The sequence below is a fragment of the Mustela nivalis genome (assembly GCF_964662115.1).
Source record: "Mustela nivalis genome assembly, chromosome: 3".
In the NCBI taxonomy this organism is placed as follows: domain Eukaryota; kingdom Metazoa; phylum Chordata; class Mammalia; order Carnivora; family Mustelidae; genus Mustela; species Mustela nivalis.
Genome location: NC_139022.1, coordinates 106,214,502 through 106,242,456, shown reverse-complemented (window position 1 = coordinate 106,242,456; position 27,955 = coordinate 106,214,502). Strand labels below are relative to the sequence as shown.

The 27,955-nt window shown below is 45.2% G+C and overlaps 1 protein-coding gene across 13 annotated transcripts in view; it reads right to left on the bottom strand.

Moving 5' to 3' along the window:
- Positions 1 to 27,955, bottom strand: part of KLHL3 (kelch like family member 3) — a 293,373-nt gene that overhangs the window by 53,413 nt on the left and 212,005 nt on the right. For all 13 annotated transcript variants that reach the window (XM_082725539.1, XM_082725547.1, XM_082725544.1 and 10 more), the window contains 2 exons: positions 21,774 to 21,895; positions 12,534 to 12,696 (listed from right to left, as the gene is read on the bottom strand). In XM_082725539.1, the coding sequence (XP_082581665.1) occupies positions 12,534 to 12,696; positions 21,774 to 21,895 (285 nt within the window). The remainder of the gene's footprint in view (positions 1 to 12,533; positions 12,697 to 21,773; positions 21,896 to 27,955) is intronic.

Below are 27,955 nucleotides of genomic sequence, written 5' to 3'. Positions count from 1 at the left end.
AACACAGAGGCCGGATGTCCATGCAAGGGAAATGCCAAGTGCAATTCCTACCCCAACATTAGCCCAGGCCACCATTCTGCTCCCACAGAGACAGTGAAATGTCAGTGAAGGTGTGTACTCTTCAGAAAGAAGGCCACTAGATTCAAGTTCTGGATTTGCCATTTGCAAGATGTGTCCCTAAGCCAATGGCCTCTCCTTCAAAGGCCCCACTATCTCTCTGTATAATGAGGATATAAGGGCTCATCTTGCTTCACTCCAATGCTGTGATGGGAAAAGAAGGATGAAAGTAGTTTCACAAGCTATGCCAAGATAAAGTGGCCCAAGAGCCAACAACTCCTGGTGCAGCAGGTTCTGGAGATCATAGGGTCCTTTGTCATGTGCCCCAGAAAGGGCTCCTTTCTCAGCACTCTCGTAGTTCTGCCCCACTGCCCCCAGGAGCATCCATGCTCCTTGCCCTCCAGGCTCCAGGGCCCCCCTCTTCTTTCTTTGGTAGACCCTCTCTGGCCTTGTAATTCTAGCAGTGACACCTCCCAGTTCCCAGCAAGGGCTACCCCGACATGGTCTGGCCAGGCCCTCGGGGGAGACTGAGAGTCTCTCTGTGCCCAGGAAGCTGCATGGAAAGGGAAATCAGCAAGCTCAGCTCTGCTCTCACATTCATCGGCTTCTCAAAAGCCAAACAAAGAAGACTTAAATCATTTCTTATAAAACGGATTCTAAACTTTCATGTTGAAATGATTTCAAAAGAATTCCCATATACCCTTCATCCAGAGCCTCCAAATGTCAGTATTTTACTCTCAGAGATCTGGTTATAAACAACTTCCCCATCTTTCGATAGAGAGGGCTCCCCTCCTGCTCCCCAGTGGCCCACTGCTATCACTGAGCCCACAATTAAGCCCTGTCCATCATGAAGCTCAGGAAAGTTTGTACATAACAAAAAACAAATTTAAAAAGCAGATCCTTTACAATGGGAAGCAAATGTCATAAAGTAAAAAGCAGGTCTTGTTTCTCCATATGTGAACAGGAAAATGTCTTTAGTTAAAGCTTGGATTTTCGGTTAGACATTCAAAAGACTTCCCTAACTAAGGGAATATTTAAGAGTGGATAATACTATTTTTTAAAGTATCCATTCCTAAGAAAATTTTTAAATAAAAGCAAGTGAACAATCTCCTTTGGGTGATGGGAATGCATTCTTGGCCTGGAGGCCTGAGAAAGCAACAGGATTCTCCCTCCATGCCCTTTCTGTTCCAAAAAAAGTCTCTGGACCAGAGACCTCCATCTGTTGGCAACACCAAAAAATAGCGGAGGGAAAATTTGGTGTGTAGTCACCACTCCGAGACAAAATACAGGACACCAAGACTCTGTGGACCTGCCAAGGCTGAGCTCAGCAGGAGAGTCAGCAAACCAGCTCCAACATCCCTGGGGCACAGAGCCACATGGAGCCTTCCTGCTTTTTTTTTTTTTTTTTTTGGCTGACCAATAACCTGACATTTGGAGGAGGGAAAAGAATGAAGAGAACAGGAGGTAAGAAGTTAAAATCTGGGGTGTGAAAATTTCTTCCACAAAGCTCATAAAGCCAAATGTAGATGGGTGTGGATTTTGCAAAGGAAGACAAAGTGTAGTGGTATGTATTCTAAGTGGCCTGGTGAACAAACCAGAAATTCTCAAAGACCAGTCAAAACAGTCAGCACCCACACTTCCCCATCTCTCAACCTCTGGGGCACTAAAGAATTTCCATCTAGGTCCCTTCTTTCTAAAGTCCCTCTTTCTAAAGGTCCCTTCTTTCTGCTGCTCTGCCCATCTGGGACCTCCCACTGAAATCCCTCCAGAAATCCCCCCAGGAAGCACCAGCTGTTAGGGAGAGGCAGCAGCTTTCCACCCAGGACAAGCACTCTGGGACCGAGGAGATTTGCAGGGCATGAGTAGGGAAACACAGAGAAAAGGAACAGAGGGAAACTCCTTCTTCCCTCCCCCTGCTGTCTGAACAGCTCACCCCCCTTCCCCCAGAGCCCCCTTTCTATTAGCAACACTCAACAAGATAGAAAAGCAGGAACAGGATGCTCTGGCCAACTTGATTTCCTGGGAGACACAAGTTCCCCAGAAGACTTTATATTCCAGTCAGCCCTCTCCCCAGCCGCTTCCCAGAAAGGAACACCTCTGCTCCCAGAAGACCCCTCCCTGAGAATCCGCTAGCTTTAACACTTGTTTGTTTGTGGGTTCTCTGTTTGCTTTGCTGCATTAGAGGAGAATGGAGTCAAGACCCTTGGTTAAGAGTGAGAATGCCTGGGTTTGTGTCCTAACTCCACCTCTTAATAGTCCCTTCTTTCCAACCTTTGGCTTTACCATCCATAAAGTCGGACTGTAATAACTGACATAGGTCTCAAGCTTGTTTTGAAGCTCAGAGATATATACTGAGTCCATTATGTATACTGATGAGTCCATTTTGAGATCTTTAAGAAACTTTAGAAAGGAAGGATGACTATTGTATCAGCCCATGCTCCTGCTTCACAAAGTCCAGTTCAATGGGCAGCACTGCTCTCCAACAGAGAAGAGTTTCCATTCCATCAGGGACATCCCTTGGGACTGCAGATCCTGTGGATAAGGCTGTGGACCCCAAAGGTCTTAGAGACCCACTTTAATTCCATCAAGTTCAACAAACTGTCTAGGGATATGATATTCAATTTCCTAAGACTATAGTTTTCTCATCTGTTAAATGGAGCTAATACGAGTTCCTGTTTCATAAAGGTGTGTGGGCATTAAATAAGCAAATAGAAGTAACTCACATCTACTGAGATGACTGCAAATGTTGGATAACCATTAATGTATAATGTGCCAGATGCACTGTTTCTTCAAAAATGAAAAAAGCAGAACTGATGCCTACAAGGAGCCTACTGGCTTATAAGAGGCATAAGACAAGGCACCAACAACTCCAACTCCAAGTCCACAGGGCCACGACTGGGAGAGGCACTCCAGGTATAAATGACAGCATGGAAGCAGGAAAATGCAGAGCATGTCTAGAAAACAACAACAGCCCAGTCTAGCTACAGTCTAGGCTATTATCTTCATTCCTCTAACACACGTTTACTGAAAAACTGTGCCAGGCTCCAGGAGATACAACGGAGAGGTAGGCAAGCTATATTTTGGCAGACCGGTGGGGTGTGCAGGGAGCAGAATATCTTCCAACCATGGAGTAGCCCCTTGAAGGGGAGCTCTCCAATAATAAACTCTAATTCTTCTAGTCTTTTAGCTTCTTTCTTCTTGAAGAGGAATGGGAACAGGGGCAAGAGGAAAAGTCACTTAAGACTTCCTGTTAAGAGTCCTAATTAACCAACCTTTACTGTAAGCATCAAACACCAAGTTCCAAGTTTTGTATGCCTGTTCCTGTCCATTTGGATGAGAAATTATGGGGGCTGAGGGGACCACCAGATAACCTGACATCTGTTCTGCACCAGGCAATACACACACACCTTCCCAAAGCTGCAAGAATGAGAACAGGCCTACTCTGGGGGCACAGCGGGATCTTTTCAAGGATGCGGGCCTAGAGAAAGTGGATAGCATTTCCTAACAGTAGCTAACACTGTGCTAGGAACTTATTTCTCCCCAAAGTCCTACCAAAGTATCAATAGCCCCATTGTACAAATCAAGAAATGGAAGCTCAGAAAGATATTCAGCCATGTGCTTAGGATCACATGAGCAGTTAAGTGGTATAGCCAGGTTTTGAAACCAAGACTGTATGATAACAACAACAAACATTCTTAGTCCCCAAGATGACAGTAATTTGTCCTAAGCAGGCCACTGTAGTTAAAATCCAATGTAGGTGTCAGAGCATCCTAAAAATCCCTCTTAGGGTTATGATTGCAGAGAGACAAAAAAAGGATGAGTCTAAAAACCTTTCTTTACAAACAAAACAAAACATGAGGAAAGTAGTGTTCTAAACCCTTTGGCATCAGTCCAAGGTTAAGATCTTAGACCTACCCCCCCCCCCATTGAGATGTTTCCCTAGTCCCCCTGCCCACAAGACTAGAGGAAGTGCTATTCACATGTTTTCAAAGCACCCAAAACAAAACAATAAAAATTATCGTGGTCCCAATCAGGCTGTGTTATCATGTGAGTGAGGTCTTTCTTCCTACCCAGAGTGTGAACCTGTCTTGCTCAAAGCTGAACTCTCAGTGTCCACATATCTGCAGGTCCTATGCCTCCCTGCCCATTCTCCAGGATGGCCTAGGGCTTGGGCAACCTCCCAAGTTAATCCCCAACCCATTCCTCCCTGGTGGGATAAAATAAACTAGCCTTTAATCAAGTTCATCTAAACTACAAGCCCAGAACAAATGGAACTAAACCCATCTACGACTTCTCTGACCCACACAGATGAAATAAACCCCATTATTCCAGAGCCAACAGCCGCAGGGAATAGGAATGAGTAGTTCTGACGTGAACTACTGGTCACTGCCCTCCCTTCAACCACCAAGGAAAGACAGGCTGACTCAGGTGGACACACAAATAGAATCAAAACATTTTAGTAGGATAAAATGATAAAACAGAACCGCTTTAAATCTCTCTGTCCCCTACTGCCCTATTTTTGGAGGGCAGAAGTAAGCTTTCCTGAATCAGGATTTGGCTTTCAAGGCCCATCGTTTCCCTGTTCCAGGAAAAATTCTCATAGAAAGTAACAGAGCTCTTACCTTGACCATTTCCCACAAGGGTCATGACCACCAGCCCTCAGACCCCAAATATCACCATCTCTCCATTCCCTGGGGACGGTGGGATATGAGCTCTCTTTCCCAGGTGACTAAATTCTCCCTTTCTAACATACATGCATGCGGGTGCACATGTGTGCACGCACACACACGCACACACACACATACACACACACACTAAGCAGCTACATCAAAACTGCACAGTTCACAGAGTTATTGCTTTGACAGCAGGGTTCTCTGTTACCCAGGGAATAGAAGGATAAGGGAAGCTTCCTAAAAGAAACTTGCTCTCCAAAAACTAGCTATATCTTGTTCTCCTTCATTGGCCATCTTTGAGTCAGAAGCAGAAACTCAGAGGGAGGCAAGAAGGAGGCAAGTGCCGCAGACAGAGAAGCTGTCCTGTCCTGTACTCTGAGCTCTAGTATCACAGGCTCCTTGTGAAAGCTTGTACTGCCACTCACGAATGACATGATCATAGGCGAGTTACTCAAGCTTCCTGGTGTTTCCATTTATTCATCTATAAATTGGAGAAATAATAACCACGTCTCACAGTCATGTGGCCAAAATGAAGTAATGCCTGCGGGATGTGCAGCACCAGGCCTGGCACCTAGCAAGTGTTCAGAAAAGGGTAAAAAACTCCTACAATCATCATTACCCGTCATCGCCATCATTTCATGATGCCAAGCCGGAGGAAGCAATTTCACAAGACAACCCTCACTGAGTCAGAGGCTCATGTTTTTTAAATGATTTGTCAACGTTTTTTGTTGCCCTTAATTTAATCACTTCATTCCATGATCTCAAGTGACTCAGTCAAAAAAAGGCTATTTCTCTCCATGAGCACATGAAATCCAATGGCTTTTCCATCCCATGGCTGAAGGGTTTCAGCTCAGCTTTGGCAGACTGATGTAAACAACATGGCCAAAGAATTTTAATTGCCATTTCATTAATAGGGTCCCATTAACATCCCTCCCAACGAACTCTGCTGACGGCCCAGTACAGGGCTGCCCAATTATCAAGCAACAGAGTCCCCATAAACCTGGGCCCTGGCCGATGCAGTTAAAGATTAAGCAATCCTGAAAACAATAATGAGGTATAAGAAACGGGCTGCATAAAAGGCCAGGGTCCCTTTCCCAGCTGCTCGCGACCCATCAGCTGGTGGCAAGGGTCTAAGCAGTCAGCTTCTAAACATGGGACAACCTTCCCCCGCCCCAGAATAAAATACCACAGCAAAAATATCTGGGGGCATAGCCTTGAGAGGGAAGGACCCAGAGGAAGCAAAGGGGACTGCCACAGCAGGAAGAGACGGGCCATTCCAAACAGGAAAGCAAACAGGCAGTGGGGTGGAGAGGCGGTGCTCCAGTCCTCCCAGAGCTCTACTGTGTTTACCTCTAAGCACTTTCGCCAGAGCACTGATGACTTAACAGAAGGCAAGAGGTCACCTTAAGAATAGCTTCATTAAAAAAAATAATAATAAAAAGTTTCATTTTTTGGAGAACAATTGGCAAAATCATTTTTTTTTAAAATGCACACTCTCTTTGAGATGCTTTATGCTACTAAGCTAGTACTCTACAGATACAATTGTACTACTACTTATACACCGGCAAGTGTTCTCCAAAATGGCACGTATAACAATTCTCACTCAAGCATTTTCCATAAAGGAAAAAACTAGTAACACTGACGTCCATTAGTTGAGGACTGGTTAAGTAAACTATATAGTTCATCCACATGATGCAGCAGAGAAAAAAGAATGAGATATAGCTATGCACAAGGGCCTGGAAAAAACTCCAAGATTTTGTATTAAGTCAAGAAAAAGTACAATGAATACCGAATGCTTCTATTTAGGTATGTTAGAAAACTATATATCTAATATTGATATATATATACATATTCCATAGGGCTACCCCAGCCCCTTCAGAGAGAAGGCCTGGGAGAAGATTAGTTTGCATTCTATTCTTTTTTTAAAGATTTTATTTATTTATTTGACAGATAGAGATCACAAATAGGCAGAGAGAGGCAGGCAGAGAAAGAGGAGGAAGCAGGCTCCCTGCTGAGCAGAGAGCCCGCTGTGAGGCTCGATCCCAGGACCCTGGGATCATGACCTGAGCCGAAGGCAGAGGCTTTAACCCACTGAGCCACCCAGGCGCCCCTAGTTTGCATTTTATAATTCTGTGTACTGTTTGAATTTTTTTTATTATGAGTAGACACTAAATTTTATTGAATAAATTTGTTTCAATAATAACAGTATATAGCAATGTATCTGCCCGCATGGAAGGGTGTTCCAATTATCTTGCAAGGATTTTTTTAAGATTTATTTATTAATAAAGAGAGAGAGTGCACATGAGCTGGGGGTAGAGGAGGGGGAAAGGGAGAAAATCTCAAGCAGACCTCCCCCTGAGCGCTGAGCCCAACACAGAGCTCCTCTATCCCACAACCCTGAGATCATGACTAAGCCAAAATCAAGTATTGGACACTTAACTGACTGAGCCACCCAGGCACCCCATGTGATGATTTTTGTTTAAACTGGAAAACATACACAGTCCATGATAAGGATGGGCATGGCTCTGTATCAAGGTGCTGACTGTGGTTCTCTCTGAGTAGGACCGTGGTGCTTTTCTCACTCTTTCTGCCTGTCTGCTTTTTTTATAACCATCAGGGGTGATTTTTACTATGAAGATAACAGTAACAAAAGCAATAACAAGAGCAAAAGAAAGCTTGTGTTAGAGAAGAAAAACACAATAGAATTCATAGGTAGAGCTCTGGGTCATGGACAAGTGCGGGCAGAGGCCAGCTACCCAGAGGCCAGAGAGGGTCTGGAAATGGTCCTCTCCCCATAAGTAGCAGCAGTGGTGGTGTCCCAAGGAGCCTCATCTGTCCACCAGGATCGGATGGAAGGCCCTCTTACTGCAGATCATGAGACCTGCAGGGAGGCTCTGGAACACAGCTGCTGGGGACATCTACATCTGCAGGTGGCCCTCCTCACCGTCCTCCCATCCCCCAAGCCACCCCAGAAACATAGCATGATGCAAACACTACCTTATCACAGAGAGGAAAAAAGACCTGGGTCACTCAGCTTCAAGTATTGGCTGGTCTAATCCCTGGTTCTGAAGTGGAAGGTCTCCTTGTAGTTTCTTGGTTTAAAACACCTCCTAATGTGAGGCATGGTGCAGGGAAGCCTGTGACCACAAGGGCTGACACTGCCTGCCCCTTATATGTGACCCCTGTCAGTGCCTACATCCTCATACTTACAATGGGACTGAACAAGCCATCAGCTCTGTCTCAAGAGGCAGTGATGGCAAGGAATGCCAGGTTCCATCTAAAGTCAGGAGGTACAAGACCAAAAAAAAAAAAAAAAAAAGAAACAAACAAACAAAGCTGACTCATATCCGTGGGTAGGTATGAGGGATTAAGTGTGGGTAATCATTTTACATATCCTTCTCTAAACACTTCACAATCTAACCTTCACCCTGCTTCTCCTAAAATCTTTCTTTCAAGATCTTACCAACCTCTGCATTACCACGACTTCTCTGCTGTGCACAGCCGAGGGCTACAGGGAAAGCTCCACACAGGAGATGTTCATGGGCTCCACAGAAGGCCTGCACCACAGGGAGAAGACTCTCAGTCTGCAATCACACTAGCCGTGCCAGGGACAGTGGGAGGACTCACATGTGCCATCAGAGGGCAGTCTGCCAACAGGGAAGGAAAGACATCTACATCTCACTTCCCCACCCAAAGATGACTAAACACTCCAAGTCTAGCAGAGAAGCTGGTCATCTGTCTACATGGTCTGGCTGCTGGGATTTGGTGAGTACATAGTACGGTCTTCCAGGCTCACACTTCCAGTGAAAAATGTCAACTCTAGGCACCAACACTCATTGGTTACTAATCCATAGGGCCTCTTTATGTCCAAATGTTAGCCTCAAAGTCAGTGAATATAGTAGTTATCATACTGGAGTCACCATTACCTGGGTTTGAACCCTGTCTCTGTCTCTACCAGCTGTGTGACCCCAACTCTGTGCCTTAGTTTCTGTAGCTGCTGCATGCATTAAATGAGATGATGTGTATACAATGTTTAGCCAGGGGTAACCCATAGTAATGGCTCTGTAAATGCCAACTAAATATAATTTACCAGCATATCTGCATACATACTCACGTGCACACACACCCACAACGCTGACAGGACCCAATCCCTGTGACAGCACCAGGACCAGGGAGTACACAGCCCACAGTGTGTTCCAACTGCTTCTTCCCCGCTCTCCCACTGGTGTCTGTCACCATCAGACAGTGAAGGCCAAAGGGAGAAAAGACAGATTGTGAAAGTGTGGGAAAGCCAGGCCAGAAAAAGGAGAGAGCCTTGTCAAAGTTGGGGTTTCGGGACACAGCCCAAATATCAGAAAATTACATCATCCAACTACAAAACACAAAACCCTACATGTGTGCACATGCTAAACAGAAGGAAAAGGCTGGGGGCGGGACAGGGAAGGGAGAAAGAGAATTCCTGGCATGTAAGTACTCTCCCTTTGCCCCCGCACCAGCAGATGTTCACAAGCTGACCTGGGCCTTGGCCAAGCTCTTGGCTCCTGCGCTTCAGCATGAAAAGCCTGAGGATGTCCCTCAAAAAAGTGACCTCTTCAAATGCTGAGCTAGGGAGCCCAAAGGGCTCCTTGAAGAAAAAGCAGGAAAAAAAGTGAGAGACAGGAACAGGAAAGAAGGCAGAGAAGGGACAGCGGAGAATCAAGAGAGTCAAGGTTCAGAGTCTGAGGAGTCATCAGAATTCAGAATTGGGCCAACTGGGGAATGTCCTTCACAAAAATCATCATCTTAACAACTGGCCCCATTTGGATCCAAAACAGAAGTCAGGGCGAAATGAGAGTCTATGAGGGCTCCCGGGGTCTGGGGGTTGATAAAGGAACACAAGGATTCTACGAAATAGAGCACATGTTCAGTGCCTTGTGGACTAAGGGGCCAACATAGCACAGGGAGCTGGCAGGTAGACACCCAGCAGGTCTTCGGCTAATATCCAGACATGAGCTGGACAGGAGACACAAAACAGAAGATTGACGGTCTTTGTATGGCCAGGGGGAAGAATGAGATGCTTTACTGGAAGGGAAGCAGGGAGTCAAGCCTGAACTTACTGTTTAAAATTACTTGAACCACTCATGGTCTTTCTTTGTCCTCAAGTCAAAATAAATATCAATGAAGATTTCTGGGATGCCTGGGTGGCTCAGTTGGTTAAGCATCGGACTCTTGGTTTTGACTCAGGTCCGATCTCAAAGGATCAAGACCTGATGTGGGATCAAGACCTGCATTGGGGGGTACCTGGATGGCTCAGTGGGTTAAGCCACTGCCTTCAGGTCAGGTTGTGGTCTCAGGGTTCTGGGATTGAGCCCCATCTCAGGCTCTTTGCTCAGTGGGGAGCCTGTTTCTCTCTCTCTCTCTCTGCCTGCTTGTGTTCTTTCTCTGCAAATATATAAATAAAATATTTTTAAAAATTTTTTAAATAAAATTAAAAAATAAAAAATAAAGACCTGCATTGGGCTCTGTACTCCATGTGGAGTCTACCAGAGATTCTCTTCCTCCCCACCCCAACTCGTGCTGTAAGATAAATAAAATCTTTTTGAAAAATGAAGATTTCTTTTCAGCTAAACATGGTGGACTGAGCATTCATGTCCATCTCTACACTCCCTCCCAAAACCCCATTAAAACAAGAGGATGACATCAGGGAAATCCAAATCAAAACCACAATGAGATACCACCTTACACCAGTCAGAACAGCTAAAATTAACAACACAGGGAACAAGTGTTGGCGAGGATGTGGAGAATGGGGAACCGTCTTACACTACTGGTGGGAATGCAAGCTGGTGCAGCCACTCTGGAAAAGAGTATGGAAAGAGAGGGTGGTTGGGTTATGGACACCGGGGAAGGTATATGTTATGGTGAGTGCTGTGAAGTGTGTAAACTTGGTGATTCACACACCTGTACCCCTGGGGCTAATAATACATTATATGTTAATTAAAAAAAAAAGAAAGAAAGAAAGAAAAGAAAACAGTATGGAGGTTCCTCAGTAAGTTAAAAATAGAGCTTCCCTATGACCCAGTATTTGCACTAATGGGTATTTACCCTAAAGATACAGATGTAGTGCAAAGAAGGGAAACACTCACCCCAATGTTCATAGAAGCATAAACAGCTACAACAGTCAAACTATGGAAGGAACCAAGATGTCCTTCAACAGATGAATGGGTAAAGAAGATGCGTTCATTTATACAACAGAATATTACCCAGCCATCAGAAAGGATGAATACCCAACTTTTGTATCAACATGGATGGGACTGTAGGAGACTACACTGAGTGAAATAAGTCAAGCATAGAAAGACAATTACCATATGGTTTCTCTCATATGTGGAACATAAGGAATAGTGCAGAGGACCATAAGGGATGGGAGGGGAAACTGAATGGGAAGAAATCAGAGAGGGAGCCAAACTGTGAGAGACTCTTGACTCCAGGAAACAAACTGAGGGTTGCGGAGGAGGAGGTGGGTGGGGGGTGGGGCAGCAGAGTGACAGGCATTAAGAAAGGCACACAATGTGATGAGCACTGGGTGTTATACACAACTAATGAATCATTGAACACTACACCAAAAACTAATGATGTATTTTATGTTGGCTAATTGAATTTAAACAAAAAAAAACAAGAGGATAACAAGCTTTAGCAGAGGAACAAACTGGAATCAGCACATTATTGGAAGAGCACACTGTTCAATTCTTACAAACATCTGCCTTTTAAGAATTAGTGGTAGGAATGCTCCCTATAAGAAAGAAAAGGGCAATTTCTTTTTCATGAGAGCAGATACTTGAATTGTTTAGTTTTCCAAGATTTGTCCAGCACCTAAAAACAGTCTAGCAGTAGGCATTCAAGCCACTGTTGAATAAATGTACTCCCCAAATAAGGAGAACAATGCGATCTCATAGCCTATGCCTAGTACCAACTCTGCTACCCTTAATTTCCTATTAATCAGCACTCTTTAGATGTTCTCTAATGTCTGTGAGATTACAAATTGAATAAAATTCTGGACTGAAAAAAATTCCAGCCTGGAAAAGGGCACTAATTAACTGCCTTTCTGATTAAAAAAAAAAAAACTAATTATAATCTATAACTCAGGTCAGCTGTAGAAATGGTACTATGAGAATAAAGTGGGGGAAAGCATGTATCCATGAGGGAAAGTCTGTGAAGGCTCAATCTTGTACTTCTGTGAAAAGTCAACAGATCTATTTCCAATGAATACGTCCGAAGTAGTGATACAAACATTTTATTTAGATAAATAGAGGGAAAGAGTAGACAAAAGAGCTTTTTATGGAATCAGAACCTGCACTTTAATTCCTTCAGAACTGGAGGAGGGTGAGTAGACCTCCAGAAGAAGACCTGCTGTGGAAGCAGAGCCGGAGCCTCTGGCTTCCCTTTAGAAGGCGTGCAGTAGTATTTGACTTCTAAAATTATACCCATAGAACATTTGGATCGAAAAAGAAATTTTCTTAAACAACAACAACAAAGATTCATTTCAAGACCTAGCTCGAATGACTCCTCCCTCCCAACGTCTTCTCAGATGTCTTTCCTATTCTCCCGTGAAAATGACTGTCTGTACCATCTGACAATTAATCCCATTCCGCTTGGCGAGGAGCACGATGCTTCTCTCTTCTATCCTTCCACATGTCTTGACTCCCTGACTCAGTTACAACTGCTTCCCAGGAGAGTGCATTTCTCACCACAACTAAGGAGTCCACTGCAGACCAGGTGCTTAAATCCACAAATTGGTTGGGGGGAAGGGGGCACCCGGCTCGCCGTTACCTGCGTAAGCGTTGGCCTGCTGCAGAAGGTCAGTGCAGGTGTGCACATCTGCAAACGCACGGATGCCCAAGCAGTTGGTGGGATGCAGCTGAGACTGTAGGAAGTCACAGCAGTTCTGCCGAACGTCCATGAGCTGCAGCAAGCTGGCCGCTGGGAGCAGCACCTGCAGGAGAAGGTGACATGCTGAGACACCAGATCCCCTCCAGCAGTCCCTCATCTCCCCAAAGCACTGTTCTGATCACAGCAGCCCCTCACTTAAGGCCCTTGCATGGCCCTCCCCTGCCTGTCCAACGAAGTCCAAACCTCCTCCGGGGCAGCAGGCCTTTATTTCCCAAGACTCTCTACTTCACAGCCCTAAGCACCAGCAGAGTCTCTGTATCCCTACATTCCACAGCAGCACCTCCCCATCACTCATGTATATATGAAATCTCTGGGGATCTTATTAAAAATTCTGATTCAAGACGTCTAGGGTGTGGCCTGGGAACCTGCGTTTCTAACGAACAGCCAGGTGCTGCTTGCAGCTGCTGGCCCAAGAACCAAACTTTGAGTAACAAGCCCCTTATGGATGGAATGTTTGTGCCCTCCTCCCCCAGGTGTGTATGTTGAAACCTGAACCCCAACATGACTGCATCTGGAGATAGGACCTATGAAGAGGTGATAAAGGTTAAATGAGGTCATCAAGATGGGGTCCTCACAAGAAGAGAAAGAGACACCAGAGCTCTCTCTTCTACAGTGTAAGGACCCAGGGAGACAGCAACCTTCTGAAAGCCAGGAGGAGTCTCACCAGCAACTGAATCAACTCGAACTCTGATCTCAGACTTCAAATGTTCAAAACCAGGAGAACAACAAATTTCTGTTGTTTAAGCCACCCATTCTGTTATGGCAGCCCAAGCCGACCAAGACAGACTGGCTCTCCTACTTGGCTACACACTGGATCACCTGGAGAATTTTTAAACTACGAGGGGCGCCAGGGTGGCTCAGTCGGTTCAGTGTCTGCCTTCACCTCAGGGCATGATCCCAGGGTCCTGGGATCGAGTCCTGCATCGGGCTCCCTGCTCTGCAGGGAATCTGCTTCTCCCTCTGCACCCCCACCCCACTCGTTCTCTCAAGATCTCTCTCTCACTTTCCCAAATAAATACATAAAATCTTTGAAATAAGATACTGATGCCTGGGTCTCAGCCCCAAAGATTCATACTTCAGAGGTATGAGGCGCGGCCTGGCAGTGAGACATTTCTAAAGCTCCCCAGGTGTTTTGAACGTACATCCAAGTTTGAGAAGAGCTTCCCTACAGACTTTAGCATACTATTTTCCCTCGGGTGCTTAGTAAATTGCTCACTACTGCCTCCACCACTTAATTACTAAGCATTTGTATGCCAGGTACTGGTCTAGGCTCTAGGGTTGAGTGGTAAGTGCAGTAAGCCAGACCCTGGTTCTTATGGAGCTTACAATCTACTGGATAAAAAGAATGACATCAAATCCTTCAAGACTCACACAATCACACTGTATACTCCCATCCAACAGATACATGGTAAAGAATATCTCTGGGTACATTCTCACAGAAAGCAGAGAGAAGTTTCCTTTAAAAGGTCATAGAACACATGGGTATTTACACTGTATCTTGGAAAACAGAAATAGTTCCTGCGCAGGTGTTTTTCCTAAAAGCCAGGGAAGACTGGCTTGAGCAGGTCAGAGGGGTGCTCAGACCGCCAACTGCACTCTAGTTTCCTGAGGACTTTCCCACAGCTGCCAAAGCCTGCCCCTTGGATCAAAAATCCAGAAGAAATGGCACAGTCTACTAGACCTCCAGCTCTGCTTGCCATCACCCTTGCCCTAGGGAAAGGGTAGACAGACTGAGAGTGACTTTCCAAAAACATTAAAAAAAAAAAAAAAAGAAAATCACCGAGCATTATAGTTTCATTTGTGGCTGCTTATCTCAGGGGCCCTAGCAGCCGTTTTACCCCAAAATAACACCCGCATCCCAGGCCTTTGCTCTCAGCTGCTCCCCTGGCTCTCAGAGAGAGTGTCTGAGCCAACTAGACTTCAGCTGTTCTCATCCACAAGGGCTTGCCCAGGAAGACATGGGCTAATGATGCATTTGTTTTCTTAATCCAGGGCACTTTTTTTTTTTTAATTTTTTTTAGCAATTTAAATCCTAGACCTTGACTTTCTCCTAAAACATATTTGAATTCCTCCATGCAAAAAAGCCAAAAACCCTGGCCCACTGCTGATTCTTGGGCCTTGTCCTTCAACTACGGTAGCAGCCAAGTTTTCTTGGGACCAAGGAGACAGGGCTTTCACTGCTAAAACATGGGTAGCTGGTCACCTTTCCTCACTCCTGCCCACCTGCAGAAACCACCTAGAGCCTCCACCACCCATGGTCCTACTCCCAAGCTAAGTACCTACTCTCCACTAGGTGGAGAGTAGGTATGAGCTTAACTTCCTCCCTCACGTAGCTGAGTTCCAGGAAGTTAAAGAAAGCTCCCTTTACTCTCTTAAGTCCTCAACAGTAAATTAACATCATATCCTTAGTACTTTTTGAGCCACTGGTTCATTCCGGAGGAGAAAGATAAAAGCACCACTCTTGGGAGTTTTAGGCCATAAGGTAGCTTCACATCTGACCACCTGAGCTCTATCCCCACTAAGCAGCCATAAACTGGGAACCTCAATTAACCTGGGAGCTCGCTCAGCCTAGCCAAACAGATTCTATGACCAGATTAGTCTCGGCCTGCTAGTTAAGTAGACAACCATTAACCATCCTTGCTGAACACATAGCAGGAATGGAAAGCTATGCTTCAAATCCCCAAATGACCTCTACAATACCCCCGGGACCAGCACTAGCTACAAACTCTACAGTTGGGGCCATAGGTTGACCAATCATCCTGGTCTGCTGAAACTTTGCCAGTTTCAGCACTGAAAGTCCTCTGTCCCAGGAGACCCCACAGTTCTAGGCAAACTGGGGCAGCTGATCACACTCAGGGCCAGGAACTTCTAACCAGTTACCCTAGAAACCCCAGGTGGAGAGGAACAATCAAATACTGTCCAGCACACACCATACTCAGTGGTGGGACAAGCCCGAAAAGGGTCAGGCTGAGAAGAAGCAGGAAGGGGACAGCAGCCCTTTGAGCCCCAAAGGGGAGGATTTCCGCAAGTCCAGTCCGCCCCCACATTGCATTCCCAGGCAAGCCACCATGACAGCCTGCCTGGGACACATGCCTCTCCTCCCCGCCCCCAAAGGCAGTGGCAGGGTTTGGTGCTTAAATTCTCAAGCTCGTGACAATCGTCCAAAGAAATTAAATAATAAATACTTCCCTGAACATATTCCTCAGGTTATCCTTTCAGTTTTTAAAACCTCCCTGGATAGAGCTACCCACATGGCTTTCCCCTACTGTTCACCAAACACACTAAGTGGGCAAAAATTATAAGGTTTTCCACCTTTCCACAACATCCTCCCCCCCTCCCCACCATCCTGTTTAGGTCCACTCCTGCCCAAAAGCATTCCCAAGATGACTTCCTCAAGTGAACGGGGGCTTGTGGTTTCTCTAATTGTGCCTTCCCTCTCTTTGATCTTACACTGTGATTAGCTATGACTCAAAGGGCCTTTTCTTCCCACTACTTGCTTCATACAGGAAGGCGTGAAGAAAAGTCAAGTAAGTCAGAAAGCTGAGGGCAAGGTTTGGAGGCTGGAAGATTTATCCCGGCTCCAACTCTGCGTCTCGGGGATAAACCGGGGCCCCATCCGCTGGGGCCCTGGGGGCTGCACACGATGCCGACAGACACAAATCCCCGGAGGCTGGGAAAGAAAAGACAGCCAGACATCCAGAAGGTGGCTGTCCTCGCTTCCCTCTCCCACATCAACAAGGGCTTTCAGAGGATTTCCTCTTCTCTTATCTCGCGTGCACCTCCACTCCCTTGAGGGGCAGCAACAACGGGCCATGAGCAAGAGGCCAAACTCAGGTCCTCAGCTTGGTGGGCTCACGGGGGGTAGTACCGCTTGGTCCCTGGAAAGAGGGGCCAACACCAGAGGAGCTGCTAGCTGGAACCACCATGGAGACACAAGAAGACCCAAGGTCCAAAAGGCTTCAAGTTGCCTCTTGCCACCCCAGCATTTTAGCTCTGGGAAAAACAGGCTCTAGAATGACCCTCAGCAGGAGCTGACAGGTTTCCCTCTAGCTTGCAAATGGCCTCCCCTCCATTTTCCACCAGCAGGCCGTTTTGTTTTTTTCTCTCCCTCGGATAACATGAAAACACAGCAAAGGATATCCCGTCACTGAGTTTGTTTCCTCTAACAAAAACAAAAGGAAATGCCCTGCCTCAGACTCCTGGAATTTCAGGGAGGCAGGGCCATGCCTAGAGGGAGGAAGACCACCTAGCTGAGGGCCAGGTGACAGGCCAAAGGTCTCAGCCACACAGTGGGTCCACTTCTGCCAACCTCAGGCATAAGGCCTGGCACAAAAACACTGTTAAATAAAAATATATATTTTTTTAATGTTAGAAAAAAGAGAGAGAAAGAAAGTGGGGAGGGAAAAGAGAGAGAGACTGAGACAGAGAAGGAGGGAAGAAAGGGGGGGAGGGAGAGCCGTATGCAGATGAGCAGGAAAGCTAGCAAACTAGCACTGCTGGGGTAAAAAGTGTCCCTTGGAATCTTGACTTCTCCACTTACCAGCCATGTGACTAAAGGCAAATCAACCTCTCTGTGCTCTGCCTCCTCGACAGTAAAATAAAGACCCTAATGGTACTGCCTTTAAGGCTTGTTCCAAGAATCAAATGAGATAATACATCGAAAGCAGGCAACAGAGTACCTGGTGCACAGGGAGGGCTCAGTGAAATCAGTGTTTGTTATTATTGAGTCTCATGAGCTGGAGTCAAGATGCTGATCCTCCATTTCACCAGAAACTCAAGGTCACCACGACAACAGAGCACAGTGAGGCACTACCTACTTAACCACCCCAGAGCGGTAGCTTCTTCAGCTATCAAAGAAGGACCGTTTTAGAGTACTTGTTTGGTGGTGATGAAATTGGGTGAAATAAAGCACATGAAGTGACCCGAGCAGGCTTGGCTTATGACCAGTTTCACTAAGCGCCAGTTCTGAGGGCAGTTACCTCCACCACGGAAAGGCAATGCAGTCTCTCCAGGGAAAGGGTGGGCTGGGAAGGAATGACGGGTGGAGCTCTACGAGCCATTTAACCAAGCCCCAAATCTCTGACCGTTGTTTCTCAGGCTTTCAGGGGAGCCCAGGTGGCCCCATGCCCACCTCCATGGTGTAAATGCCTCGGCAGTTACAGCACAGCATGAAGAAGCAGAAACGATCTCATCCTGACTGGCCCCTCTCAACCTTTTAAGTTTTGTACGCAGCCAGGCCCTCAGGGACTCACTCACAACACCAAGGGCCACACAGACATGGAAGCCGAGGAGGAAAGCCTGACCCCATGGTCTTCCTCCAAGATGGGGTCCACACAACACCTCCTCAGGGAGGCTGGTCCCCTGATGAGCCTCATCAAGGCAGTGAGGGCCATTCCCTGCGTCCTGGGTACCTCCAAACTGGCCCTACCACAGCAGGGAGGACCCAGGTGCTTAGCCATCTGTCTCCAGGCTTATATCACGTGCTCCTTGGTGACAGAGTCTGTGTGCTCACAGTGTCCGTACCTCTGCTGGCACAGGGGAGCAATTTTCTAAGGCTTTTACCTTTATTAATGCATTTAATCCTCACACCAACCCTCTGAGACTGTGCGCTAATATTATGCCCATATTACAGATGAAGACACTGAAGCACAGAAAGGTTAAGTAACTTGCTTGGTGTCTTGCAGCTAGAAAATGCTGGAGCCAGGATTTGAAGGCAGTTGTGACCACCCCACAGAATGGGTATAATTAAGAAAACTGATCCTTGAGGCAAGCTATTGGTAAGGGTGTCAGAGAGGCTGCGGTAAAAGGGAGGGAACACAAATCAGAGGCTGACACAGTAAGAGTCTTCCCTGGCCAGAGCTCATGGAAACCCATGGCTTCACTTTGCTGGGGAAACGACACCCTGCAGGGGGACGGGGCTAGAGGAAGAGCACTCTGTGCATCAGTAGGGAGGCTAAGGAGTGGGCTCAGGCTTCCATCTGCACTCAACTCCTGCCTCCCCACTACTTCTACTCCCTCCTTTGAACCTGCACATCTTCACGCTGGCCACCTGCCCTCCCCCTGTAAAGTAGCTTTACAGGAAGCAATGGTGAAGCCAGGTTCTACACAGTCCTCTGGGGAGTCTATCTGCCTTAAGAATACAGAGTTGTATACACTACCACTGTGTTAGACCGAAGCTGCAAAGATCAACACCCAGCCAGGCAATGAGGATCCAGAGTGGAACATCTTCTAATTATTCAAGTTTGTAAACACTTTGCACTTTACAGGGGCAGGGTGGGGGGAGGTACTACTCAGCAAATAGGCAAATACATGCTAAAAAGGGAAGAAAAAGCTGGTTCCAGTCATAGAATCTACAACTTCACCTACAGCGTTGTGGGGGTTTTTTGCAGGGGAGGAGAGGGTGGATATTGGTTTTGTCTTAGTGGCTAAATTCACTTTCTGGCACTTCTGGAAGTCATAAGTCCCAAACTGGTCTCCCTGGACTGAAATAAAGGCGTCAACAGGGCTGTGTTCCTTCTGAAGGCTCTAAGGGAGAATATGTTTCCTCGCTTTTCTTGCTTCTAGAGTCCACCCACATTTCTTGGTTCATGGCTCCCCTGTCTTCAGAGATGGAAACATCAAATTGAGCCTGTGCTGGGTCTCATCTCTCTGGTTCTCCTTATTCCCCTCCCCCTTCCACTTTAGCAAGCCACTGTGACTACACGCCCCCCCAATAATCTGAGGTAATCTCCCCATCACACGTTCTGCTGATCAGCAACATTAATTCCATCTGCAAAATTAATTCCTCTTTGACAGTTAACCTAACATAGTCACAGGTTCCAGAAATTAAGACATGAACATTGGGAGGGGGGTTATTACTCTGCCTACCACACTATAGGATTAATAGTTATTGATTAGGGGTGCCTGGGTGGTGCAGCTGGTTGAGCACCGGGCTCTTGGTTTTGGCTCAGGTTGTGATCTCAGGGTCGTGAGCTCAAGCCACACATCAGGCTCTGTACTCAATGCAAAGTCTGCTTAAAACACTCTCTCCCTCTGCCCTTCTCCCCTGCTCTCTAAAATAAATAAATCTCTGTTTAAAGTTATAGATTAGAACCTAATGTAAGATTTTTTTAAGACTTTATTTATTTATTTGACAGACAGAGATCACAAGTAGGCAGAGAGGCAGGCAGAGAGAGAGGGGGAGGCAGGCTCCGCGCCCATCAGAAAGCCTCATGTGGGGCTTGATCCCAGGACCTTGAGATCATGACCTGAGCCAAAGGCAGAGGCTTTAACCCACTGAGCCACCCAGGCACCTCCTAATGCAAGATTTTTAAAAATTATCTACCCCCTGCATATTTTTAGGTTGACATCTAGCATTTTTCATAATTGCAAAAGGTGTAATTTTTTTGGATCTTGTAAATTTCAATATTTACATCACTTTTTTAAAGTATCGAGGGGAACATGAATATGACGGCGATGGTATAACCATCATCTATTTAACATGTTTCTTCAACACACATACTATACTCGTTTCATACCAAATTACTCTGCACTCACTGTTAGTGCCCAAAAGTTATCCCACTGTTTCAATTCTGCTACTAGACCTGAGATGTGCGTGCTCTGCTGCCCACTCCATTCTGGATGAAAAAGACCAGAAACAAAAGGGGCAGACTATGTGTTTTACAGTGTATAAAATATAATTCCATTTTTAAAAGAGCAAGGGATTATTAGATTAGATCACTGAATAATCCAAGTCCAGAGGCCAGAGACAAAAAGTAGGCTCTATCGAGAGGCAGGCTCTGCAGGACGGAATGCAGGGCACCTCCCACCCCCCGCCCAACCTGCCTGCACCATGTACCCTTCGCCCTCATGGTACTCTACAGCACACCAAGCTAACTCCCCCCACCTGTGCTGGTGGCAGCTTAAATCCTATCTCCCAAAAGAGCCCCTTCCAGATCCTCTCATCCATCCATCCAGACTGAGTCCCCTCGATATTAAATATCCTATTTCCTTCCTTCTAAGGACTTATGACAATTTGTGCACAGACACTTCCTGTGTGCTTATGTGACGAGCATGTGTCTTCACCCCTAGACCACAAACTGCATGACAGCAGGCGATGGAGTTGCCACAGCTCCTGTCACAATCACTGTGCCCCACAAAGTAGCCGGCATATAACTGGCACTCAAACACTTGGGTTGAATTGGATGAGTGAATGAATGAATGAGGACCAACTCAGCCACCCAAATACCTTATCCTGGTAAAGGAAGTGGTGTTCTCAAGAAGGGGAAGAGGTTGGTCACTGGAGAAGTATGTGCCTCACAATAAATCAGGTGGAATTTTGTAAAAGAAAAATCCTTTGTATCACCTGCAATTTCCAGCACTTCATTGAAATAGTAAGGCCCTAACTGATAAGAAATAGTCTGTCCTGGGTCTGGGTTTAGCCCAGGCCTTTGGAGGCCTCCAGAGCGGGCCACACCCTCAACCATCTCCCCTACTGAAGCAGGTCCATGCTGTGTCGTCACGTCGCCACGGTAAAGACGCACGCCTTTGGGTGAAGCCATGTCTTCCCTGGCTCCCCTTTTCAAGGCTCTAGATGGCCAAGGATGAGGACAGGGCCACAAATGGAGGAAAAGGCACATGCTTCACAGCCACACACCCCTGCTGAAGCTCAGACTTGGGGGCTTGGCACCTCCACCGCTGAGCCTGAGCACTCAGAGAAACTCAGCTGACTCATGCTGAAACAGGAAAAATGTTTAACAACCTCACCATCCAAACTGAAAATCCCTGCAATGAGATGATGACTGGGGAGAAGTGGGGTCACCCATGCTTTGAGTTCTTCCTTCACCCAGAGTTGGAACCAACATGATATAAAGACTTTGTGCTCGAGGCCCAAGCTCCTTCACAGGTATCGTGGCTTTGCAGTTAAGGACATGGGTGCCACAGTCAGGCAGGTGTGACTCTGAGGGTCGGTCACCCACTCACATGCCATGTGACACAGGGCAAGTCACCTAACCTCTCTGGAGATTTAGCGTCCTCTCCAGCTACCCAGTGAGTTGTTGTGAGGGTTCAGTGTAATGTGGCTATAAGACAGTGACCCCGAGTGCGTGATGAGCTATAAGCTGGGACTGAGTTTGAGTTTACCTGGACGTTCTCTTCAGTCACCTCAATTTCCGCTGTATAGATGTAGTCGATCAGCTTATTCAGTGTCCTCCCATCCACGTCCTTGATTTCTATCTTCTTGGCTTTACTCTCAGACATGTCACCTACAGTCCAAAACAAAACCAAACGGACACAAACTTGGTGCTTAACTTTGACAGGGAAAGTTGCCCTGTCTTAGCAACATTAAAGCACCAGGAGGCTGCAGAAGGGATTTGGGCATGGAAGAGTCTTCAAACAGCTGACATCTGGGTCACACCAACTTTGGGTCTATAATCATCTGCAAACCAGGCTGAAGCATTCCCCACTTGATCTGCTGCACATTTCCCTTTGAAGCACATCTGTGTGCAGTAACTCAACCAACATCTCCTGTAAGCTTATATACACAGGGCCAGGAAAAGTAAAATAAGAGATGTGCCTGTCCTCAAGGAGCACATGATCTAGCACTGCAGATACATAAAAATATACGAGATGATAGGAGCTTAATAGAGATATATACAAAGTACCAGTATAACAATATAAAGTAACATTTACTGAGTGTTGTGACTAAGCACTATGCTAAGCACTTGAAAGTGGTGCCTTTTTCAATCTTCACGACCACCACTTGTGAGATTCATTAATATTATCTCCCATTTTATAGATGAAGAAACTGAGGCACAGGAGGGTATACATTTTGCCCACAGTCACACATCTATGAGGGGGCCAGGCTGGGACTGAAACCAGGAAGTAGGACCCTAGAGCCCACACTCATTCTCACTACTGTCTACTAAATCCCACGAAGGCAGAAGATGGAGTAGCCAACCCTGGGAAGCCACCCTAATAGGTGGTCACAGTGAAGCTGGGTATTTCCACAGGCAGCAAAGATGAGGGAGCATGAGCTGGAGGCAGGAACATTAGGTATAAAGGCAAGAAAGTGCCAAAGGATAAAATTGGGGAACAGTAAGAGGGTGGTCCAGGGTGACAGTGACAGGAAGCTGGAGAGGTAGCCAGGGGCCAGGCCTTGCAGATCCTGTAAGCCATGCAAATGAGGTTGGACTTTATCTTCAGTGTAGCACCACTGAAAGGTGATAAATAGGGGAACGATATCAACAAATGGGTATTTCTGAATGAAATTTTGGATATATGGTGTAAGTTGGATCAGAGGCAAGGAAAACAGTTGGGAGGCCCTGATAATAATCCAACAAAGGAAGGACACAGCTTGTAAACTGGGGCAGCCGTGGCACATGTGCAGTCCTGAGGGCCCTTAGCTCAGCCTGTGCTTTCTAGACAGCACATGGATTTATCTCTAGCCAGGCTCATTCAATAAACACTGCTGATTTGAGAAGGAAGAGACAGGCTCGACATGTGTCTTTGCAGACTGAAATAAAGGGCAACTTGACTGCAAGAAACAGGAATTCAGAAGCCCTTGTATGAGTATGAAAACAGAGCCTGGGTAGTTGTTTTCTCTCTGTGGAATGTGTGCAATGGAGCCAAGAAAATAAAGTACAGTACAGTGTGTGGGCTGCAGACGCCCACCTCCAAGCTGCACAGGCGGACCATGATTCTTCCACCAATCCATAATTCCCACCCTGACACAGTTAGAGATTTGAATGAGTCTGCAACAGGGAGGAAAGGGAGAAAAATCTACTCTGATTCCTGTTCACTCCCTCCACTGCCAGATCGGGTAGACCAGAAACCCTCCACTCTTTTCTGTCTTCTCTATGATTGCTGGTAGAAGCCCGTGAAAAGGTCTCAGGACAAAGGGCCCTGAGACGGCACAAAGAGGCTAAGAAGAAACAGGAAAGGACAGTGGATTTCTACTGCACCCAGTAGACAGCAGCTCACAATCCCCCTCTTGAGTTTACTCCAAGACACAAGAATAAAAACACACACCCAAGGAAATCATTAGTTCACTCATCTCTCTAAACAGCTATTAAGAAGTTTATCCATAAGAATCCAGTTGACAATTTTAATGCAAGCGATAATTATAGTAAGTCAATTCTTTGGTTAAGAACTTGGCCTTAGAAAAAAAGACTGAAAAAAGAATCACCTAAACACGAGAACCAAGAGATTCAGAAGCTCTTATGTGAGTGTGAAAACGGAGCCCTGTTTGATTGTTTTCTTTCTGTGGATCTGTACTTGGGAGTCATATTAGTTAATTAATTTTGTGACTTTGGCATAAACAAGTGGAAACTCCTGAAATTATATGAAAATATTAGTATATATGGGAAAAAGTTTTATTTTTCTGGGGGATGAACAATCATTCCTATTAGTCAAATGTACAGCAAACATTAAGACACAGTCTTATAGAGGATGGAACTTCGAGGCATTTTTTTCCCTACTTCTTTAACATGACTTTGAAGTTTCTAGATTTCAATAAGCAAGGGGGGAAATACATGTGAAAGAAAGACCATGGCCTCAAAAACAAAATCTGTTTTAAGAAAGTTCCCTTATAGGAAAGTGGAAACCTTCTTAAGTCACACGGACTTGTCAAATCCAATCTTAAGTATTAATCTTAAGTATCAATCTTAAGTATTAATCCAATCTTAAGTATTTCTTATAGACCAGCAGAAGTTACTGCACCAAACTAAGGCTTCAGCTTAAACAGACTCTGAAAATGGTAGCAGTAATAGCTACTACTACCGGGACCTCTGCAAAGGTTTTACACACATTATTTCACTTGATCCTTGTAACAACTCCAGGAGGTAGATATTATTTCCATTTTACAAATTAAAGAACTGACATTTCAAAAGGTATCTGCATATAGCTTGTGAGAGAAAGGGCTGGGATTTGCATCTTGGCCTAACTATAGACCGCATTTCATTTCTCATAAATCCCTGTGTAATATAAACCTCACCCTAACTAATGATCTTGATAAAAGTATTCCCAAACAAGGCTTTGGTCCAAATTCTGAGGACAACTTAGTACATAAGGTCTAGGCAAGCAAGAACCAAGAGGGATGAGATCTTGTCAAGCTTATTTGCCAAAACATCCTCGACACCTAACAAAGTCCTTGGCGTATAACAAACACTTAAAAAATACTTGCTGGAGGAAAAAAAAAAAAAGAAGAAGGAAGAAAAGGGGCTTTCTCTTGATATTTCATAATTCCCCGGACTCCAGCAATTCCTGAGGGGCAGAAGTCAACAAAGTCTTGATCATTCTTGTTCTTTTCCTCACTTCCACTATACTGACAAAATATTTCTAGAAAACAAAACATGAATCCTCTAAGTCCTTCCATCTTCAAGGTCAATCCAAAAGCCCTCTTCCTGTCTTTCCCAGGAGGTCCCGCCCAGAAAGTTCAGTTTCTGAATTTTCAGAAAATGTCTGTTATTTGCACATCTTTTTAGCCCCCTTACATTGGTTTGTCATCTGTACCTTGCAGGTACTGTTCTTCCAAAATGAGCATGATCGAGGGCAGATATTTGTTAATTCTTTTGTTTGTTCGTTCATTCATTCATTCATTTACCCACCCATTCATTCATTCAACAAACATGTATCAAACAGTCCCTGTGTGCTAAGTACTGTGCTAGGCCAGAGGACAGCACGATGAGTAAGTTACAGGGAGTTCAGTCCAGTGGAGAGAGAAAAATAAACCAACAATTATAAAGTATGTTAAATACTAGAAAAGAGGGCTCAGCTTAAAGGGTTCTTAAGCAGGGATTCCCGGACCTTGAACTACATGTAAAATGATGAGCACACAAGAGCCCATATTTGCTTTGGGGGCGGGGGCAGAGTCCATTGTTTTCATCAGATTGATTCATAATGTTTAAGAACCACTGGTCTAAAATGAGATCTGGAGAAGGAGTCATAGCTATTCAGAAGAGAGGTATAAGTATAAGGGAAGAATACATATTCCAGGCAAAGAGAGATAAGAAAGAACATGACCTGTTCTAGGCCCCTAGGAAGTTGAGTCTGGCAGAAGCACAGCATGCAAAGGGAGGAATGGGGAGACAAGGCTGGAGGTATAAGCAGGGTCTAGACCACTGGAGAGCCTTGTGAGCCATGTCAAGGAGTTGAGACTTCATGACGAGAGAAAGCCCCTGACAGATTTGAAGAAGCTAAGGGATACATCAATTGATATTTGGGATGTGATAGCTATAATGCAGAGAACAGGCTGGAGGTGAGGGAACAAAATAGGAGTCAGGACGACTAGTTCAAAGGCTGCTGGTAGGAAATTAGGTGAAAGATGATGGTGGACTGGACTTAAGGACTAGCTGTTAAACTTCATTAAATCCTCAGGATGTACCTTAGGTCCTTGTACCTAGACATGACTGAGAACCACAAAGAGCCCAGGACAGCAAACAATTCCACACTTCCATCAGGTCAAGTGATGATGGGCGCTCATACCTTGAACCCACGTATTCTTTAAAACTTGGCTCCTTTAACACTATAAGAGGTGTTGTTTTTAATGTATTTGGACAACATGTAGGGACTCACATGGAGTAAAAAATACTCTAGTACACAGGACACATAGTAAAAGGCATAATAAAGAAGACCAAAACTGACTCAGCTATTTGGGTAAAATTAGCTTCCCTGGGGATGGAGGTGCTCCATAGGGAGGAAGCAGGGGCATCTAAAGTATTCCATATTGACAGACAAAGATGGGCAGAGCCCAATGACTGTGCTGAAGGAGTGCTGGACTGTTTGAGTGACAACCCACCCCAGATCTTCTCACAAGCCCTCTCCATACCCTCCTGTGAGCACTCAGACCTGTTTCACATTTATTTCAAGTTACCCTTGGAAGGACATGGTCAAGGAGCAAGGCTAATATCTAGAACACTTGGGCAATATGAACTGAGAGGACAAAAAAAAATAAAAACACGTTAAGCCTGAGTAAAAAGATCGTAATCACACCACTCAAGTCAGAAGAATGTCACGAGTATTTCCTTTTCATTTTGGCCTTAAACATGCTGATAGAAATGGGCTTAACGAGAGTCAGCTGGGCCTTTTCATGCCTAAATTTATGGATTTTGAAGATTAACCTGATCATCAGAACAAAATTTTACAGTGTTACTTTTTTTCGTACCTGTTTACCAAGGTTTAAGCAAAATCAAGGGACCCGAAAAAATCACAAATCTCATATATTGTCAATGGAAGTACAGGATAGTACAACTATTCTAAGAACTGGATTTCTGGCATGTGTTTCACAAGTCTTCAAAATGTGTACACCCTATTCTTGTGATCTATGCTAGGATATAATCGTAAGGTAAATAAGATTAAGAAGCAAAGATAACCATTACAGTATCACTTAAAATAGCAAAATATGAGAAAGAATTATCTTTTCTAATCAAAGAGGAAATGGATTTTCAATTAGGATATATATGATGGAATCTTATGAAACCATTAAAATGATGATGTAGATGTGATTTCACTGACATGAAGATGTATTGCTGGTTCAATTAAGCCAATTTCATTGAGCACCTACTACATGGAAGATCAAGCCAGGCAGTGAGGACACAGCACTGAGTTCAGGTACAGTTCTTAACTGACTGACCAGAGCAATCAGATATTGAGGAAGTAATGAGACAAGCGCTAATACTAAAGACAAGCATGAAGTACCATAAGAGTAAATAGCAAAAGAATTTAACCTAACCCAAGGGGATCATGGGAAAGCCAAACTGAGGAAGTGCTGCTTCAGTGGTAATGAAAAATGAATAGGAGTTAGACAGGCAAAGAGGTTGGGGTGGGGAGAACATTCCAGGGCAATGAACAGCAATTTTTTTTTTAAAGTATACACATTACATCAATTGTGTATATACAAGATGAATTTATATTAAAAATTTATTTTGGGGGCACCCAGGTGGCTCAGCTGTTTAGGCATCTACCTTCAGCTCAGGTCATGATCTCAGGGTTCTGGGATCAAGCCCCATGTCTGGCTCCCTGCTCAATGGGGGTCCCGCTTCTCCCTCTCCCCCCTGCTCGTGCTCTCTCTCTCACAACCTCTCTCTCTCTCAAATAAATTTTTAAAAATTATTTTATATCTGTATATATTTACAAATATAAATTCTGAAAGGATATAAACTATAATATTATATATATGTTGTATTATATGTAACTTTTTATTTTTATTTTTTGGCTTGTCCATGGTTTTCTCTCTCTTTTTTTTTCCTGCAATGAACATATGTGAGTAGTATTTAGATGGGTAGATAGATGGGTGGGTGGAGAGACAGGCAGATGGCCGGCTGGAT